Source organism: Arabidopsis thaliana, assembly GCF_000001735.4.
Source record: "Arabidopsis thaliana chromosome 1 sequence".
NCBI classification, from domain to species: domain Eukaryota; kingdom Viridiplantae; phylum Streptophyta; class Magnoliopsida; order Brassicales; family Brassicaceae; genus Arabidopsis; species Arabidopsis thaliana.
In genome coordinates, this window is record NC_003070.9 from 21959189 (window position 1) to 21978073 (window position 18885).

General features: G+C 30.3%; 1 protein-coding gene across 1 annotated transcript; it reads left to right on the top strand.

The window, feature by feature from the left end:
• The first annotated feature begins 8797 nt into the window (after nt 1–8797).
• AT1G59740 (Major facilitator superfamily protein) lies at nt 8798–13315 on the top strand. Its single transcript, NM_104667.3, has 5 exons — nt 8798–9195; nt 9410–9627; nt 9965–10402; nt 11758–11885; nt 12290–13315. The coding sequence occupies exons 1-5, from the start codon at nt 9039–9041 to the stop codon at nt 13122–13124; spliced, it is 1776 nt and encodes a 591-aa protein (NP_176183.1). The 5' UTR covers nt 8798–9038; the 3' UTR covers nt 13125–13315.
• The last annotated feature ends 5570 nt before the right edge of the window (nt 13316–18885 follow it).

Here is an 18885-nt window from a genome sequence, read left to right on the forward strand (position 1 = left end):
TAATTAGAATCTAAACATTCTTTCAAAAAGTGATCGCCTCAAAGATTTTTTTTTCTTTTTTTCTTCAAATAAAAAATTAAAAAGTGTAATGAATGGGAATGACTAATGACTATGACAATCAATTTATATCCCTTAATTATTTTGATTCACTAAAGACTCATAAAATTAATTTTTCCTCTTGCGAGAAAGAAAAAAAAAAAGTGACAGGAATCGTAAAGTGAGGAACAATTGTTGGCCGTTCTTTAAAAAAAAAAAAGAGCAACAATTGATGGATTAGGTCTATTGATGGACATTAACAAGACTAAATGAAAGTGATAGAATTGTTGTGACAACGATTTCGGACTATATGGAACTATGGAAGTCAAAGAGTTTCACTATTACTTTGTCTTTAATAGTATATTCATATTTTTGGCATTAATATAGCCAATAACCATTACCTCAAGTATAATGATGTAGTATATTAACATTAAGAAATGAAAAAAAAAAACTTTAAGAAACAAATAAAGAAATAATTAACACTTAATTGAAAAAGTTAAAGCTATCAAAGCCAACTCTTTGAAAACGGTCTGAGTGTCATTGCCCATTTAGAACTTCTTCTTTTCATAACTTTATGTTTTTATTGCATTCATTCTCACGTGATTGTATTATCACACTTAGTAAAACACTGGGGAAATATAGAGAATTGCGTTCAGATTACTGACTTTTCAAAACTTATCACATTTATTTTGATTAGTGGATATATTTATTATTAGAAAAACTTAGACCTAAACTTAAGACTAATTTAGATGTTGTAAAACGTTTGGAATTTTAACTTTAACTATTTATATATTGTGGCTAACAAAACAAATCACAAATCCACTTATCCACAACAACCGGAACAACGCCACGCCACCACTTGTTTAGTGTAGTGTTTGTTGATAAGATCAAAAGGATCATAATTTAAATCCAAGTAAAATTAACAATTACTACAAACCACATTAAATGTTTCTAATTATTTCCTTCATCTTTTCTCGTGTATGAACAAAACTATTTGGTCTTCTTTTCGGACCAGAAAGTGTGTGCTACGTACGTAATAACGTAATCCTATAGATCAATAGTAATGTTATTTCACGTCCCAATAAAACTTTAGGTTTTCTTCCACTTACAAAATCGAGTTTTGGCCCTCCTACATGTCACACCTTGAAAACACTACTTTTCTAAATCGGGGTGATAAAAAACAGGTCATGGAATTCTTTTATAGAATTTGTCAATTTCAAAACCAAAAGAGGAATTGTATCATTTCAAAAGATGCATTTTAATTTTGTCAAAGAAACGCATTTCTTATAGAATAGGTATGACATGATTGCGCTTGACACTATAATATTTCATTTTTCCTATTAAAAGTGTCCTTTTATAATTATTTCACACATAGTAAAAAGAAAAACAGTTAACATTCATGCTATATTCATTATATTATAATGAAGATCATTTAATAATAAACTATCATGTTCTTTATAATTAATAAATTAAATTAATAGGGATTTAACTGGACTATGTTAAATAAATTTATGTATCCAAAATATAAAACGATATTTATGTAACTAAATAAATTCATTAACCTTGGTGTCGTATAAACAAAGCGAATAACCTTTAAATGAATTAATTGTATTTTTAGTATATATATCTCTATGTATATATATATATATATATATATATATATTGTTTTTTTTTAAACATGTAATGGAGAACTAATTGTGTCAAAAACTCTCACGCATAGACTACTATGTTTAAACTCATGTACAAACATAACGCAACTTTCAGAGTATACATGCTCTGGTTGTATACAAAGAAAAAAAAAAACTGTTTTTGTACAAATATCATCTAATTATATAACTTAAACACGATATTTTTTCTCAAATATTATCTAATCATATTGTTCTAGTTAGTTCTGCAAATTATTAACTAAAACATTTTCTGCAAATCATCATTTACTTCTGTAATGGTAGACAAGACTTGTCATAGAAATGTTTCATTTTCTATATTCAGAAGTAAATGGAAATCTTCAGATGTTTTTTCTTTTTCCTTTTTTCTTTAAGAGAGCATTTATATTTTATTTTTTTGCTAATCAGAGAGCATTTATATAGAAAGATTAACTTAGCGACGAGGTCGATCATTATAATTGCTTTTGAAGAATTTGTGTGCAAAGTTCCGAGCGATTTTTAGCCATTCAAAGGGGAGTGAATATCGGCTTTCTAGCCCAACATGGATTTGAATCATCCTCCATTTTCAGCAAATATCAAATATGCATTTAAATTAGTCAGATTACTTTTTGTATGGAGTTTGGTAAAAGCATTATATAGTTCTAGTGGTAACGTTTGCACTGTTTGATCCACCTGTTTCTTCATTATAATACAATATGTTCTATGCTCAGACTGATTTGTACAATTAATAAATCTCTGTTGGGTGACCATCCAAAATTGTTTCTAGATTTAACGTTCCGATCCAACGAAAGATATGTCACAATCGAAACATGTAAGACGTCAATATTTAAGTTGAATATGCTCCTAAGAAATTTAACGTACCTATTTTTGGAGATCGACTAAGCTTGTCCAATATCAACTGAGAGTCTAGACTGACCGAGATTAAAAATACAAAACTGAGATTGGAATTCAATTATTAAAGTCATATATATTTATAAAAAGTCGTATACATTTATAAAAATTCTAGTTTGAAAAACTTATTTTTATTTTCAGTATATAATCTCCATTTAAAAAAGAAATTTAGAAACTGAAGTTACTTATATCTCTATGTAAGTGGATATATCTTTTAACTTTATTATTATGATAATCAATAATACCACCTGAACAACATTTTAATGTTCTAAATTTCATCAATTTACCATGAAAATATGAACATTTATATACGTCATGATCCAAGATCATTAAGCTTATGATGCAATCGCACAATGTCTCAAACTATCGTCTAACCTTGACTCATATACCACTTGTTACTTCTTTTTTTTTTGCTAAGAATATAAATATTTTATAAAAATGAAAATAATATTATTTTTTGTTAAAATAAAATGAAAATGAAAAATGAGAAAATGAAAATAATTTAGGTTTACAATAGATGATTATTAACCTATAAACCACTTGTTACTTATCAATCACAATGTTAATGGACCTCCAATTCTCTGAAAATCTTATTGACCCATAGGATTCACTTTTCTATCACAATCGATCACTCATAAAAATATTCATACACAACTTCTTGTTGATTTTACGTACCCGTAGTAAGACTTAATTTTAAAACAAAATACGATAGTATGTAGAAAAGCTTTAAGTACTTAGTAGACTTTTTATACCATTTGTGATGCGCATGTCAGGGCCTAGCACATGTCAGAAAATTTGGGTGCCTACTTGGACATATATTTTAACAATTTAAAAAAAATACTATTTAATAATTTGAGTTTCACTGATTACTTATTTTGACATATAGGCATGAATATTAATTTGAATTAAAAATATGAATTTTAATATTTTTATTAATGATTAAAATGAAACTAATTTATATATAATATTTCTATAGTTTTATATATTGAGTCGGATATTTGGATGGATTAGGAAGACTAACAAATCGTTCCGATTATATTCCATCCCTCTTTTTACTTCTGCATAGTTACATCATACAGTCTTGATTCTTGTTTTGCCATTAGATGTAAGTAGTAACATAGTTGTCATTTTTGAAAAAAAAAAAGTATTTTAATAACATTCACTATGAGGGTTTGAAATTGTATTGTTTTTTTCATAACGATGGTACCTACAGATAACACATGTTTTGACATAAAAAAAATAAAGAAAACTAAAATTAGAATTTTTTACCAAAAAGTAAATATAAAATAATAATATAGTATTGTCAAAATCAATCATCAATAAATCCCTAAATATATGTTTATGGATTTTTTATTTGAAGTCATGAAACAAAATATAATCTTCGATTACGGTGGATAACTCCGTCACATATTTCATATAGTAAAACATGAGTAAAAAGAATCGTTCGAATCAAGATGATTAGCTGATAATGTTGTAATAAATTTGTAAATAGCAAATAAGCATTTGGACGAACTTGTGTAGAATCTCTAATTTTTATTGTGCAAATACTTGTTTTATTCATCAAATATAGTTAAGTATAAAATGATGAAAAGATTCAAAGATTCCAAAGTTTAAGAGATAACAAAAAAGGTATTTCCGAAAACCACAAAATGATAGCTAAAATAGATCGATGTAGATTCTATGAAAGCTTTAAGGCAAAAGCTAGATAGTATTTTGACACATTTAAGATTATGGTTAATAAAAAAATCTTTCGCGAACAAATCGATGAATAACATAATAGTCACTGTCCAAAAATTAGATGACGTTGAAAAAGAAAATCAAAACCATGATTCTCTTCAACGCAAGAACTTGTATAAAATCTACTAACCTAAAGTTGGGTAAGAGACATGTAATTGTTTGAGTTTGAAAATCGGTGTCAGACCCAAAATGTTTACGAATTTTCCATACTAATGTTTATGCTCACATGTAAAACTACTTTTCAATAGATCATCTATAGTAACATACATATGGATTAATACTAAAGTTTCTATAGATCGACATTCAAGCCGTTTTTTCAACCTACATAATTTTGAACGTGACTATATACAACAATTAATTAAAAAAATTGGTTGATAGGAAAGTAAAAATATATCAAAATATGGACCCAAGGGGAATGTAAAATTGATCCACTATAGATTAAAGAAACTTTTATGACCACTTTAATATGCGGCCGCCAATGCCATTGCTTTCTTTTCATTGTACTTGTGACTCAAATTTTCAAACTCACACCACCTATGTTCATCTTATTTTTATATTATACGTATTTAATGAATACAAAATTTCTTTATAGTTATTTCAGATGCATTGCACTTGGAACTTAGACACCGTTTTTCCAGTTTCAAGCCGACTAACCAAACTGTGATTGCCGCGTGTACAATAGATCCAACACTGCATTTGTAATTAAAAAGGAGCTCGCTTATGAGATTTGACAAATCTAGCAGAAAATTATTAGACTTGGGGTCCATATTTCTTCTTAAATCTAAAACCAATTGTTAAAATAATACATATGAATGGGTAAATCACCTTTCTCTGAAATCGGTCTTTAGACTCATATATAGATCCACCTTCTCATCGACATATAATATTTGAGCTGAATCATTTATCTACCGAATATAAATACAAATTTTGGTTTTTGCTTTCGGAAAATTATACTGAAAGTGTAAAAGAGAAATGCAGATCAAATAAACTAGAAATTTATGCAATAGAATTTAGAATATCACTTCATGTTACGTCGTACATTAAAAGAGTAGAAAAATAATATATAGGTCAAATACAACTCCAGTTAGTATGAAATATCTTGAAAACAATGTCTAAAATCAAATATATACGGAATTGGTCACTTGACTTAAAACGGATAATTAGTATCAGCACCTATATTAAAAAAGTGGACTTAAGAAAGTAGTTTAGATTTGATCAAAAAAAAAAAAAAGTAGTTTAGAATGCACGTTTGCTGTAGAAGGAACCTTTAATTTGACCTTAATTGGTGTTGGTGTATGGGTATGATCAAGGTTTCATTGGAGGAAAGGCTATCGGTTCGTGGTCCTTAGTTTGAGCAGGATATTGAGGAGAAGTGGCCAAACCCGCACATATTTGTTTATGTACTTCTTCCCAATATATCGTTCTAATTAGAGTTAGACTCGACTTATATATTAGGCAGTTAGTTTTTATTTTAAATTTTTCGATGTAAGACTTGGGTTGATATTCCAAAAATGGTGCTCTACAACCTTTAGATTATGTATATGTCAACATTGGTATATAATGTCCTCCAAGATATTACAACATCACAACCAATTTAGGAAGAGCTATACGATATGATTCAAACATCATATTTTTAATTTTCCAATGGATTTCCATCTTTAATTAAGAAAATTTTGTGCGAAATTAACGCATCTTATTTTAGATGGTGTATAATAAGAATTTTGAAATGCATATAAAACTTGCACATGTTTCTCCTTTTTGATGTGCATTCTTCAATGACTAACATAATCTCCTAAATACAACAACATCATAGCATTTGAGTCTCTGAAAAAATGAAAAATTATAGAAATAATTGAAACAATTAGTAATTAATGCCAAAACAGTTTCAAAGTCAGAAATCAGAACAAGAATAATTATACACGTCTTAGATTGGTATATATAAAAATAGGAAGCTCTTTACGTTGCATTTGACTTTTGTTTTTAAGGATAATGGAATCATACTGTAATGTTAACAACTAAGCAAAAATGTTTAAGAAAATGGAACAATAATGTAATGTTTAGAAGAAAAAAACAACATGATAAATTGATATGATGTCTTGTGGGTTTTAATTAAATTCATACCGACAACCTTTTTGACTTGCTTCTCTGTCTTTGTTTCTACCCACACAGAGATCAAAACACCACATTGCTGTTAATCTTTAAACAAAAGAACATTAAAAAAAACACTTAATGAATATTCCTTAAATCTAATCATTTCTATTCAAATAAGTGCAACACACTCCAAACACCTAACCTGCCGATTCCTTCATACGATATACCTTTTGTATTAGATTAGATTAATTAATAGTTGGAATAGTTCCATGCGACAGTAAATCACTTTGATACCATCGGCTTTTTAGATAATAGTAGGCTTTATTGAATTACCGACAAGTGGAAAAATTTTGTATATGCGTTTTAAATTTTAGATCCTTAATCTTGTCTTATGCTTTAGTATTATTTATTTATTTTTCTTTAATATTTCAAAATTATTGACCTCTGCAGCAGAAGGCAAAGACGAGGTTTCAAGTAACCATTCCCATGATTTGATATTGTGCATTTTTACCCAAGTCAACAGCCATTATTCGTCCTCACATTAGCCAAATCTGATCAATCCAAAGAATCTGGACCGCTTCGTTGTTTTCTACTATCTAAGACAATGTTTCTCTCTCGCATTTCTTGCTAAAAAGCTCATTTTCTGATTTGTGACAAAATGAGATTTTTTTTAATTAAAATATTATGACTAATCTCTTTATTTCTTATAAAATATTATATCTTAAACATTACAATTTTTCTAACCTCTTATATCACAATTTATTTAAGCAGTTCCGTAAATTTTTCAGTCATCATTTTTCGTGGATTTGTTTTTTTTTTTTTACGTTCCAATCACCAACCACTACCGTCAAGCACCCAAGAAAGTTGCATTAGTTTTACACTGACAAATCGTCGGTAAGCACGTCACAATTTTTTAAGTCTTAACTAAGCTTTTTGCCATATACATTTCCACAAAAACTGCTTTTTATTGTCATTTTCCAAAAGCATATATTTGTCCATACATATATATCTATATCAAATGCATGCGCAAATGTATCATCTAATTAGTATACTGAGCTTGAAAGAGGATAAATTTTGTAAAGAGAGTCGTGTAGAATGTGGAACATGAGGAAAAACCAAAGTGGCAACCCATAAAATGTTAGAATATTGCTAAGAAAACGGAATCGACGACCAGATTTCAGTGTATGAACAAAAGAGGAAGAAAAGGAAAGTGAAAGACAAAACTAAGATTAAAATGAAGGAAGGAAAAGAAATAGTACGAAAATGGATGTACTTAACCCCAAAAAAATAAGATTATGTAGCTAAATTTTAGTTTAACCAATTATTACAATATTCGTAAATTTTAATGTAGCACTAATCAAATTTTTTTTGTGACCTCATAATTTTTAACTTTTGCATCTGATTACTATATTAACACATGAACATAATTTTATTGACACTAGAAGTTTTACATGTTTTCGTGGGCGTCGTTACCGATCATGTTTTCATGTAGTCAAATGGATTCAGAAAAACATGAGGTATAAAATAGTAACTCCAAAATTCCGAGGAAAATAATTTTCAAGTGGCCAAAACAAATATTTTCTAGTATTTAAATTACGGAAAATGAAAAATTAATGACATGAGTTTAGAGTAAACCCAGCACATCTAAAATGACAAAGAAAGCGGGTCAATCATCTGAAAACTGCAATTTAGAAGCACTATTAACTAGTATGATTGGGAGCTTTACTGTTATTTTTAGCTAGAGAATTTAAAATTAATAATTTTGTTCCGGAAGATTTAAGATGTTTATCGTACAAGAAAGTGTTTAATAATGTGTATCATGTATTAGACCTAAATAAAGTATGAAGAGACAGTGAAAGAAAAACAGAGTATGATAGCACAACACAAAAGCAATACAAATATAATTAACACCATCCTTATCAACAAATACACTGCGTCCCTTAAATATTCCACTAAATTACAACCAAATACTTTAAACATGCACGATAGTGAGCTGTATCTTGGAAATTCATAAAAATGACATAAACTTTTGACTCATATATATACGTTGAAAAAGTATTTGAAAGTAGACTGACCAACAAGTAACCATCAAGAAGCATAAAATCTAAAATATCTATTGTATTTAACCATCCCTTATGCCCATCATTTTCACAAACCCACACATATACATACTTATATACTTTATAACATTCCAAATTTCAACCGATCTATCATAATTAGGCATCAAATTAAAAAATGGAATATTTGTGGTGGGAGAGAGATCCACATCTTTTGTAGAAAGTGCGTGTGGGGCTAAACTTAGAAAAAAAAGCAGGAATAGTGAGAGAGGAGACACACGGCGTTTTCGTTTCTGCCTAGAATCTACACTTAGTGTTATACGTAAGGCCAAAGAGTCAACGACTTTGGCTCCCTCTCTTCACCTCTTCTCTATTATAAATTGAAGGGCCAATAACCCAACTCTATTTGTCCTCAAAGATAGTAAAGAAGCCAAATAATAACCAATCTTTCTTCTATCTTCTCTCCCTCAATATCTTTCTCTCACTCTCTGATCTCCCTGGCACAACTAAAGTAGAGATATAGAGAGAGAGGAACTTTGGATTGTTTGTGTCTTTGTGACAGATGGCAGAGATAAACAAACAAAGCAACAAATGGGAACAAGAAGAGGTTAGTAATGAAAATAATTGGGAATTGGCTGAAGAAGAAAGTGTTGACTGGAGAGGGAGACCTTCCAACCCTAACAAGCATGGTGGAATGAGAGCTGCTCTCTTTGTTCTTGGTAATATTAAAAAAACTTTCTTAGTGTTAAACATTTGTTTGTAGCCTTAGATGGATCATCTTGTTTTTGTATCTTGGTCCATAAGAACTCCACTTTTTATCCAAACTTTGGTCCCACTATCTAAGATTATATATTCCATGGACCTTGGCAAGGGTTAGATTTCTCGATTTAATTATGTCTTATTGATTTGTGGTCTTTCATTCTATTTTTTTAGGACTACAAGCCTTTGAGATAATGGGGATAGCAGCAGTAGGGAACAACCTTATAACTTATGTAATAAACGAAATGCATTTCCCTTTGTCTAAAGCGGCCAATATTGTTACCAACTTTGTCGGTACCATCTTTATCTTTGCCCTTCTCGGCGGCTATCTCTCGGACGCCTTTCTAGGCAGCTTCTGGACCATTATCATATTCGGCTTCGTCGAGCTTTCTGTATGTTCATCATCTCTTTCCAGTACTTTTTTGACATATATGTACATACAATTCTCCAAGTTACTTGGCTTGCAATTTAAAATTAAAATCTAAACCACTTTCGATATGGGATTTCTAACCAAATCTGTTTTTTTACACGTAAGTAATTTACGTGAGTATCTCCAGGCAAACATGCCTTTTGTGTGTGATCCCATTACGATTTAATTAACTATTTACAAAAATACCAGCCTATAAACATCACCAATTACTGTTTTAGATCAAAGTTTCTCATTCCGAAAACTTTCTAATAATTTTTTTTCCTTTTCTTTTAACGATGTATTGCCACGTGTATTCTCAGGGTTTCATACTACTATCAGTACAAGCACATTTACCCCAACTAAAGCCACCAAAATGTAACCCATTGATAGACCAAACATGTGAAGAAGCCAAAGGTTTCAAGGCAATGATCTTCTTCATGGCACTCTACTTGGTGGCTTTAGGAAGTGGCTGCGTGAAACCAAACATGATAGCTCACGGTGCGGACCAGTTCTCTCAGTCGCATCCTAAACAATCTAAAAGACTGTCATCTTACTTCAATGCTGCCTATTTTGCATTCTCAATGGGCGAGCTTATCGCTCTAACTCTCCTTGTTTGGGTTCAAACTCATTCGGGCATGGACATTGGATTTGGAGTCTCTGCTGCAGCGATGACTATGGGCATCATTAGCTTAGTCTCCGGTACTATGTATTTTCGTAACAAACGTCCACGTCGAAGCATCTTCACTCCCATTGCCCATGTAAGTTTATCTTGTCTTTTAACAATTCTTACCACACAAAAAAAAAAAAAAGACATAGTGATGATATATTAAATTGCAGCTTTTCATCAGGGATATTCCATTAAATTTAAACTTTAAGAAATATATGTTGATTCAACATAGAATTTAGTACCTCAAATAAAAGGCCACATAAATTTTTAAAAACGTTTTCAAACTTTTCTTCTACAGAGAAATATATTAGCTTTGAAAACCAAATAATGAGATTTATGATAGTTCCATCGGTAGTAAGATGAACCTAGAATTCTTTTTATAAAGTTTGTTTTACACGTATAGACATATTGAATCATTGATAATGGCTTTTATTTATTCATAATCCGTCGCTATTTTACTACACTACATACTTTAATATGATTATTAATATTTACTTTACAAAATCATTCCGATCCCTTGGGTTTTTACCTACAAAAATAGTTGACTTCTAAGATAAGTCTGTTTCGAATTTTGTCTGCATGCGTATGTATACGTAAGTCCATCTAAGTTGGACCCGTGAGCATATTTTATATGGATATATTTAAGACTAACCACACATATAAACAATAGAGTTGACTTCTGTCTCTACCGGATACTAGTTAAATAGCCAAAATTTTAAATAAGTTGATTATGATTTTATACTATTGCAAAGGAATCATAACACTTTATATGTAGTCGTAATAAAAGAAAGAACACTTTACATATTTTGCGCTAATGTTGACCCCCATATCATTGACAAATCCCGATTATGTTTTGTTCAAAACTTACGGTTTAGGATAACGTTATAAGTAATTTACGGTTTAGGATGACATTAAAACATTTTTATATTTATTTAGTTAAGCACATATTTACATCTATCCTATTTTTTAAACTTAAACTTTCAGAAATTTACTTATACATGTATGCAGACAAATCAGTGCGTATAATCACTCATCTTATACAATCATAAATCTATAATACTCATATAATTTTCTGACTTTTTACAGATTTAGAAAATTTGACTTACTTTTTCTAAGAAATGAAATTTCAAGTGTTCCAAATCGATATATGCCAAGGAAATTTCGACCCACTTGGCTTTATTTTTAGAGAAAAATTATTAACATGCCATATATATGTATGCAAAGTGAGGATTGTGGTCACGTGTGTGGACAAGACAATGCTAAAACAGTTTGGTCCATGCTGACTCATATGAAAAGAGAGAAGCTGATGGTCAAGCAAAACATTATAATTGTGCGTTTTCAAAAAAAAAAAATATAGTCATTAATGTATCATAAATATATACATATATTCACAAAAATAATATATCTATACACAATAACAATATGTAGTGATCTCTTGTATTTCAGGTTATTGTGGCTGCCATATTAAAAAGAAAGCTTGCGTCTCCCTCTGACCCAAGAATGCTCCATGGAGACCACCATGTCGCAAACGACGTCGTACCCTCCTCCACTTTACCACACACTCCTCGTTTCAGGTCATAGTCATACATTGAACTCATTATCTCACTTTTTCTATCATTCATGTTTCACTTTTTGGTCATTTTTTGATTTGATCATTTATAGATAGTTATATATATTTTCTTATTAGACCGAACAAAAACTTCAATCGAAAGATTCCAAACATTGGTATTTTGTTTACATTTCCGTCCACGTGTAATGTCTCCTTTTTTTTTTTTTTTTAATTTAACAAAAACTTTAAAGGTTGTAATCAAAATATCATTTCTAAATCGTAAAGGCGTAAGTTAAAGGAAATATTAAGACTTTTTAAAAATGTTACAATGTAGTTTTTATATAAAAAAATGTCTCATGTAATCAGATATACGCATGAAATCCGACAAGAATAATAAAATCTAAGGATTGTATTTGAAAATTTGGGCAGGTTCTTGGACAAGGCATGCATCAAAATCCAAGACACAAACACAAAGGAGAGTCCATGGAGGCTATGCACAGTAACACAAGTAGAGCAAGTAAAAACCCTAATCTCACTTGTCCCTATCTTTGCAAGCACCATAGTCTTCAACACCATCTTGGCACAGCTCCAAACGTTTTCAGTCCAACAAGGAAGTTCCATGAACACTCGTCTCTCAAATTCCTTCCACATCCCTCCGGCTTCACTCCAGGCCATCCCTTACATAATGCTCATATTCCTTGTCCCTCTCTACGACTCTTTCTTAGTCCCTTTTGCACGTAAGCTCACAGGACATAACTCAGGTATTCCTCCATTGACTCGGATAGGAATTGGACTCTTCCTCTCCACTTTCTCCATGGTTTCAGCTGCCATGCTCGAGAAGAAACGTAGAGACTCTTCGGTTCTTGACGGTAGAATCTTGAGTATCTTCTGGATCACGCCACAGTTCTTGATCTTTGGTATCTCCGAGATGTTTACAGCTGTTGGATTAATCGAGTTTTTTTACAAGCAATCTGCAAAGGGCATGGAATCATTCTTGATGGCATTGACTTATTGTTCCTACTCCTTTGGGTTTTACTTCAGCTCGGTGCTCGTTTCGGTCGTAAACAAGATCACTTCCACGTCAGTCGACTCTAAAGGGTGGCTCGGGGAGAACGACCTAAATAAGGACAGGCTCGATCTATTTTACTGGCTTTTAGCGGTTCTTAGTCTCTTGAACTTTCTTAGCTATCTCTTTTGGTCTCGTTGGAACATTAAGTCTTCGAGACGCAACAACACTAATGTTGTGGGTGATGAGAACATTTAGCTTGATGCATAAAAAAATGTACAATACATATAATATCACCTATTAACATGCATCTCCAGCATATAATTAATATAAATAAACTGGTGTATTTGTCCTTCGATTTCATAGTCTCACTTTTAATTTTTTGTCAACAACATTAATTTCGATAGATGCTTTATTACATGCTACAAATATGAATAGAAAACTAAAACAAAAAAATTGGAAAAAAGAAAAAGAAAATTAATCTTTGTTTCCATTTTATTGCTAAGAGGTTCTGAGTCTATACTTGTATATCCTCTCAAGCCGAAGAAAATATATTTTATATGGGTTTCTCGTACGTGCTACTTGAACCAGCGGGTTGTAGGTTTTGTTTGAGATATTTTGCCACTTGAGCTATATATTGACACTTGGTAAAAAAAAAACATTAAAATGATATATTCAAATATCTAGTATAGTTTTTTCCCTATTATATTCATGGAATTACAATGAAAATATAAAATAAATGTTATCTTAATATATTTTGTGAACAAAAAATACCAAAAAAATGTTATACCATTTTTAAGTTGATATGTGGAATCTTATATCTAGTTTTTTTTAATCAAGGTATTCATTAAGGATATTTTAGGTTAGGTTTCTTTTTGTTATTTATTCTTTGTCATTATTTTCTTGGGTTGTAGAGCTAGATGAGGCTAAAGAGAGAGTAATAAGTAAACATTAAGAAACTGTTTTTTCTTATACATAGTAAAATCCGACGCGACAAAATGTTGACGTAGCTCTTATATTTATGATAAACCAGTATAAATGACGTGTGCCTTTTACCTTTTTACTTTTAAATCCTTTTTTAAAGATCAAATTTAGGATATAAACCGTAACGTTATATTTGAGTGACATGTTTGTGTTGTAGTTCAGAAAGCAATGGAATGCAAAGATGGTTCGACGTACAAAATTAAAATGTTTGACGATATAGAAAAGACAGGATTCGTAGATTAAATCGTGATTCGTGAAAGTGAGCTGAAATTCATACGAACAATAAAAAAAATAGATGAAACGAAAGGAGACAGAGAAGTAATGATGCAGAACCGAAAACAAATTGCGAAGAACCAATAAAGATGATCATCGGAGAAATCAGAGAGTATTAATGATGAAGATTATCGAGAGAATTTCTGAAAACTCAAGGTCATAGAGAAAGAAAAATATTGAACAATTCATCGTTGTGTTACTATTACAAGAACTTTTTTTATGGTTTTTTTTTCTCACATCTAAGCTTGTTTACATGCAAGTGTAAAATTGGAGTATCAACAATTACAAACAGAAGTATTCAAATAATGATAATTAACTCTGATACTAATCAGCTAATGAAACTAATTAGTATGAGACTAACCAGATAAGATAACTCGAATGTTCTTTATCGAAATTTACCGGAATCATTGTCACAGTACACAAACAGGAAACACAACACCAACATTTTCTTTCCCACAAAAGTTATCTATGTAAATTAGAAAAGAGGAACACGATGAAAAGTGATGGATTTGTTATTTCCTCAATGATGTTCTCAATTTGGACACAATCTAATGGTAAGAAACATGTCTGGAACATGTTGGGTGTTAAAGATTGGCTCGTCCTTCCTTTATCCACTAGTATTAATAGTTTCTTTATATTCAACTTTACTTTACTCATTGATGGTTAAAATATTGCATCAATTTGTCCCCCATTTTAATGGCATTATTACATTCTCCCACTTAGCACAGTTACTTCAACTATAGAGTTATTACAAGAAGTGGGTTTCATAATTTGTGATGCTTTTGTATTATTTTCCTGCCGCTCTTGAGTTTCTGAAATGCGATTTTTACTCTTTGTACTATCTCTAGATATATTTACTATTCAAGCGTATTCAATAGTGGATACCTCATCTTTAAATTTTGTCAGTAAAATATAATGACGTTGAATCTTCCTTTTTTTTTTCTTTTTCTTTTTGTTGTTGCTATGAATGTTAATATCATAGATTTTTTTGGCTTTTACAAAGTAAGAACCTCATTAGGAGGATAGCAACGCAGTCAACTGTTTACCACATTTGGAAACAAAGAGAAAGTGTAGTTCACAACCATGTCTCGATCCCAACCGCTACTCTCTTCAACCTCATCAACAAAGATATCCAAAACATTATCACAGCAAGCAGTGCCGTGCCAAGGTCCATTGTGGCTTAAGACAAATTTTTAAAATGTGGCCAAACATATTATATTTTTGAGAGAAATTTTTTTTAATGTAAAAGGATAAGAAAATGTTGCTTGATTTAAAAAATAATAATAATAAATAAACAAGATTTAGTAGTTAGTGAAAATGAAACACAAACAAAATTTTATATAAATGTTAATGATTTGAGTTTTATTTCCAAAAAAAAAACCTAAAACACTATATAAAAATAAATGTTTTACTTAATTTAGGAAAAATGTGGCCTTTTTATTTGTTTAATTTTTGGTGGCCTAAGGCAAATGCCTTATTTTTTGTACATGAGGCACGGCTCTGACAGCAAGACGTAAGCGCAAGCGTTATCGCAACCTTATGCTTCTCAAGTGATCTTGAGCTCACACAATGTGACTTTCAAATCTTTTGTTTTAAGAAAAAATAAAAATAATAATCTTTTATCTTTTTGTTTTAATTGTTTTTTGCCAAGAATTCAAATCCATCGGTGAATCTACTGGAATCCAAGATGATTTACTTTTACTTGATGGATTGTTTTTGGTACTTTCGAATAAAACGTACAACGAAATGCAAGAAGCTATCTTTTAATGATTTCTAATCGACTTGATATAGCCATATATATACACACAAACTGAGGTTCAAAGTCGTTCGTTGAATTTAAATCCGTATATTTCATGTTTTAAACAAAATAAATAAATAAAAATCATCGATGTTAGAAATCAAGACGAGCTACCTTTTTTTATTTTCTTATTACAAGACGAGCTACCTTGTAATATCAGATTGGTGTCGTTTGAAATATATTTTGCAAACTAAAATATATATTAAAAATAAAAATCAAAAACTTTAATATACTTACTCTTGTTGGTTATCCAAGATGAATACGTTATAATTAGGGCTTGCTGTTAATTTAGCAACATGCATGCAATAGTCTATAGATTTTCTATATGGTTTGATTTTACAAAGTAATGATAATGTATTGTATTATGATGCTTTCAATCTATTACTAATATTTTTCTCGTAACTTGCATGCTTTCATAATCCTGTGATCAATTGATGATCATATGATTCCTGATTGTTATGTGTTTACGTCTATTGAGTTAATATTGACTTTAAAAGTAATTTTCCACTATATTTTTTGTGTACTCCTTGGTATACCTTCTCTGTAATTTTAGTCACTTTCAATTTTATAACGAACGTTACTCCAAATCGTAATGTATCTTGCTTTTGAATTTATGAGTGGAAAATATATATGGTAGGCTGTTAAAGAGTTTTTTAATAGGTCTGTATTGGGCCTCAAGATTGGGCTTACTAATGAATGTGTGTATATTGTTTTGGAAAGCTTGAAAATAATGTGAACGATGGCTTGGCAAATATTCATTATTCCAATTAGAGCCCAACGTTATAAAAATAAAAAACCGGACCGGGGCCGAACCAGATTAATGTTTGAACTACAGGGTAACTTCTGTAAAAAAGTACTAAAAACTAGAAATGTTCTCATGTTTCCTTTACTTCATGACTTGTGTTCATGATATCATTACCGCAATAAAAAGTCTATGCCAACTCATTGCCATCTTCTTCTTCTTTTTTTTTACTGATCATTGCTATCTTTTTAAATACAAAGTAACAATGAGTAATTGCAAAATTCATTTTAGGAACGGATTTGTTCACCTCGGAAACAGATCGGTTCACCTTAAAATCGACTTGGTTCAACTCATGAGTCATGATTAGACTTAAGAGCAACACATAACCCTTAAATATGTATCCAATAACGCCTAAAACCGAAGTTCTAATATCTCAATAAAATAATAAAGACCAAAACAGGTTATTTAGTTTCGTCGTACCGTTGAAACTAATTGTAACATTTATGTTTTTTTTCTTTATGTAACTTGTTAGTTTAAAGAAAGTTTTCTATTTTTGAATTAAATTTCAGAACTAAGAAAATTAGGTTTTGGTTGCAAAAAAAGAAATAATCAGAATAAAAAGATTGGTTAGAGACAAAGGAGACATGTCCATGCTTACCGAGAAGAAAACACGTAAAGCTAGTGGTGGTACTGTCAAAGACAAAAAAGCTCAATTATTAAGCATACATTAATTATTACTGATAGCCTGAATCTCTAATTTTGTTACTAGTTAATCAAAAATCATTTTATTAATCCAAGTGGTATGCTTCTTTTGCAGCGCGTGAATCTCAATTGAGTCCCCACCACAGGAGACAAGCAGTGAAGCTGTAAGGAACTCTGGTGGGTTTGCATTATTTTCCATTTAACAACACATGCAATTTTTTTTTAATAATAAATATAAATTTGATAATTGCATTAAGTATCAACAAAGTTAATAGTATTATTGTAGTGTAATTTTTGAGTTGAAATTATTGGTTTTATTTTATAAATATAACTTTTGTCAAAGTTTCAAGTTTTTTTTCAAAGTTAATGAATAACAAATAAAAATCTATTCGTTGAATTTTACTGTCGCCACCACCAGTTTGAGTAGATTCCGCAATTTGAGAGATTACATTAAAAATGATAAAATTAGTTGTGATGTGGTGTTTCACTTCGAGAGAATATGAGTACAATGAGATTATGAGAGATTGATTTTTTTTTTTTTTTCATTTCTCAAACTTTCTCTAATGCATTTTGCTCATATTCGAAGATCGCTTGTGGTGACCTTTGTGTTTTATAACCAAAAAATCGTTGCTAAAATCAATACTAATATCGCATGAAAAAATAAACATTTTACACACAATGTAAGTCATTTTCAACTAGTATAAATATGCATTGTTATTTTAATAAAAGTAGTTTTGTTAATCAGTTATTACGATTTTTATCATGGTACATAAATTTTAAAAAGAATCAATTTGTTAAGAATGGTATACCAACGAATAACAATAATTCAATCATATGTTAGGAATCATTTATATGTTTACCTATATATTATTTTGAAGATTTTCACTCAATGCAAAGATGAACCTCAAAATTACTTTTATCAATGACACATTTTTAAAGAGAAAATATATAAAGATATGAAAGTAGTCACTAGGGACTATGTAATCAATTGTGCTATTTACTGTTTAAACACACTAAAATATATAGTTTTAATGTAATTAAGTAATCCTACAACTTTCATGTGAAAATTCCTAGTCAAATATTTCACGTAGTGAGTTATTTAAAGTAAAACAGAATAATAGGTATGCTTATACGGGTCGAGTTGCTTTATTATGAATATGATTATATGAATCAAAGGATATGAATTTATATTTATCAAGTTACCACGTTACGACCAAATTTGGGTTATGGGTTTCAAATCTTGAACGGTTCATGGTATTCCGCCGCTTTTGTCCTATCAAGTATGGACACATTTTTCAAAAGTACGCTGGTGCCGAAGTAGTTTGTTGTGGCCTTGGTTAACTGTACCATTAATGCGTGTTTATAAACTACATGCTAACTCTAATAACTTCTCATACATTCACATCAAAGGACGATGAGCCTCATATACATACATAGTGATCAGAGCCATCCTCTAAGCAAAAAGACTATCCTTTTTAAAAAAGAGAATCATATTAAGGGCAAAAATTAACTTTCAAAAA

Coding starts and splice junctions, on each gene's coding strand:
- AT1G59740 (NM_104667.3), top strand. CDS start 9,039: ATGGCAGAGATAAACAAACAAAGCAACAAATGGGAACAAGAAGAGGTT. Junction 9,196..9,409: donor AGCTGCTCTCTTTGTTCTTG/GTAATATTAAAA, acceptor CTATTTTTTTAG/GACTACAAGCCTTTGAGATA. Junction 11,886..12,289: donor CCACACACTCCTCGTTTCAG/GTCATAGTCATA, acceptor AAATTTGGGCAG/GTTCTTGGACAAGGCATGCA.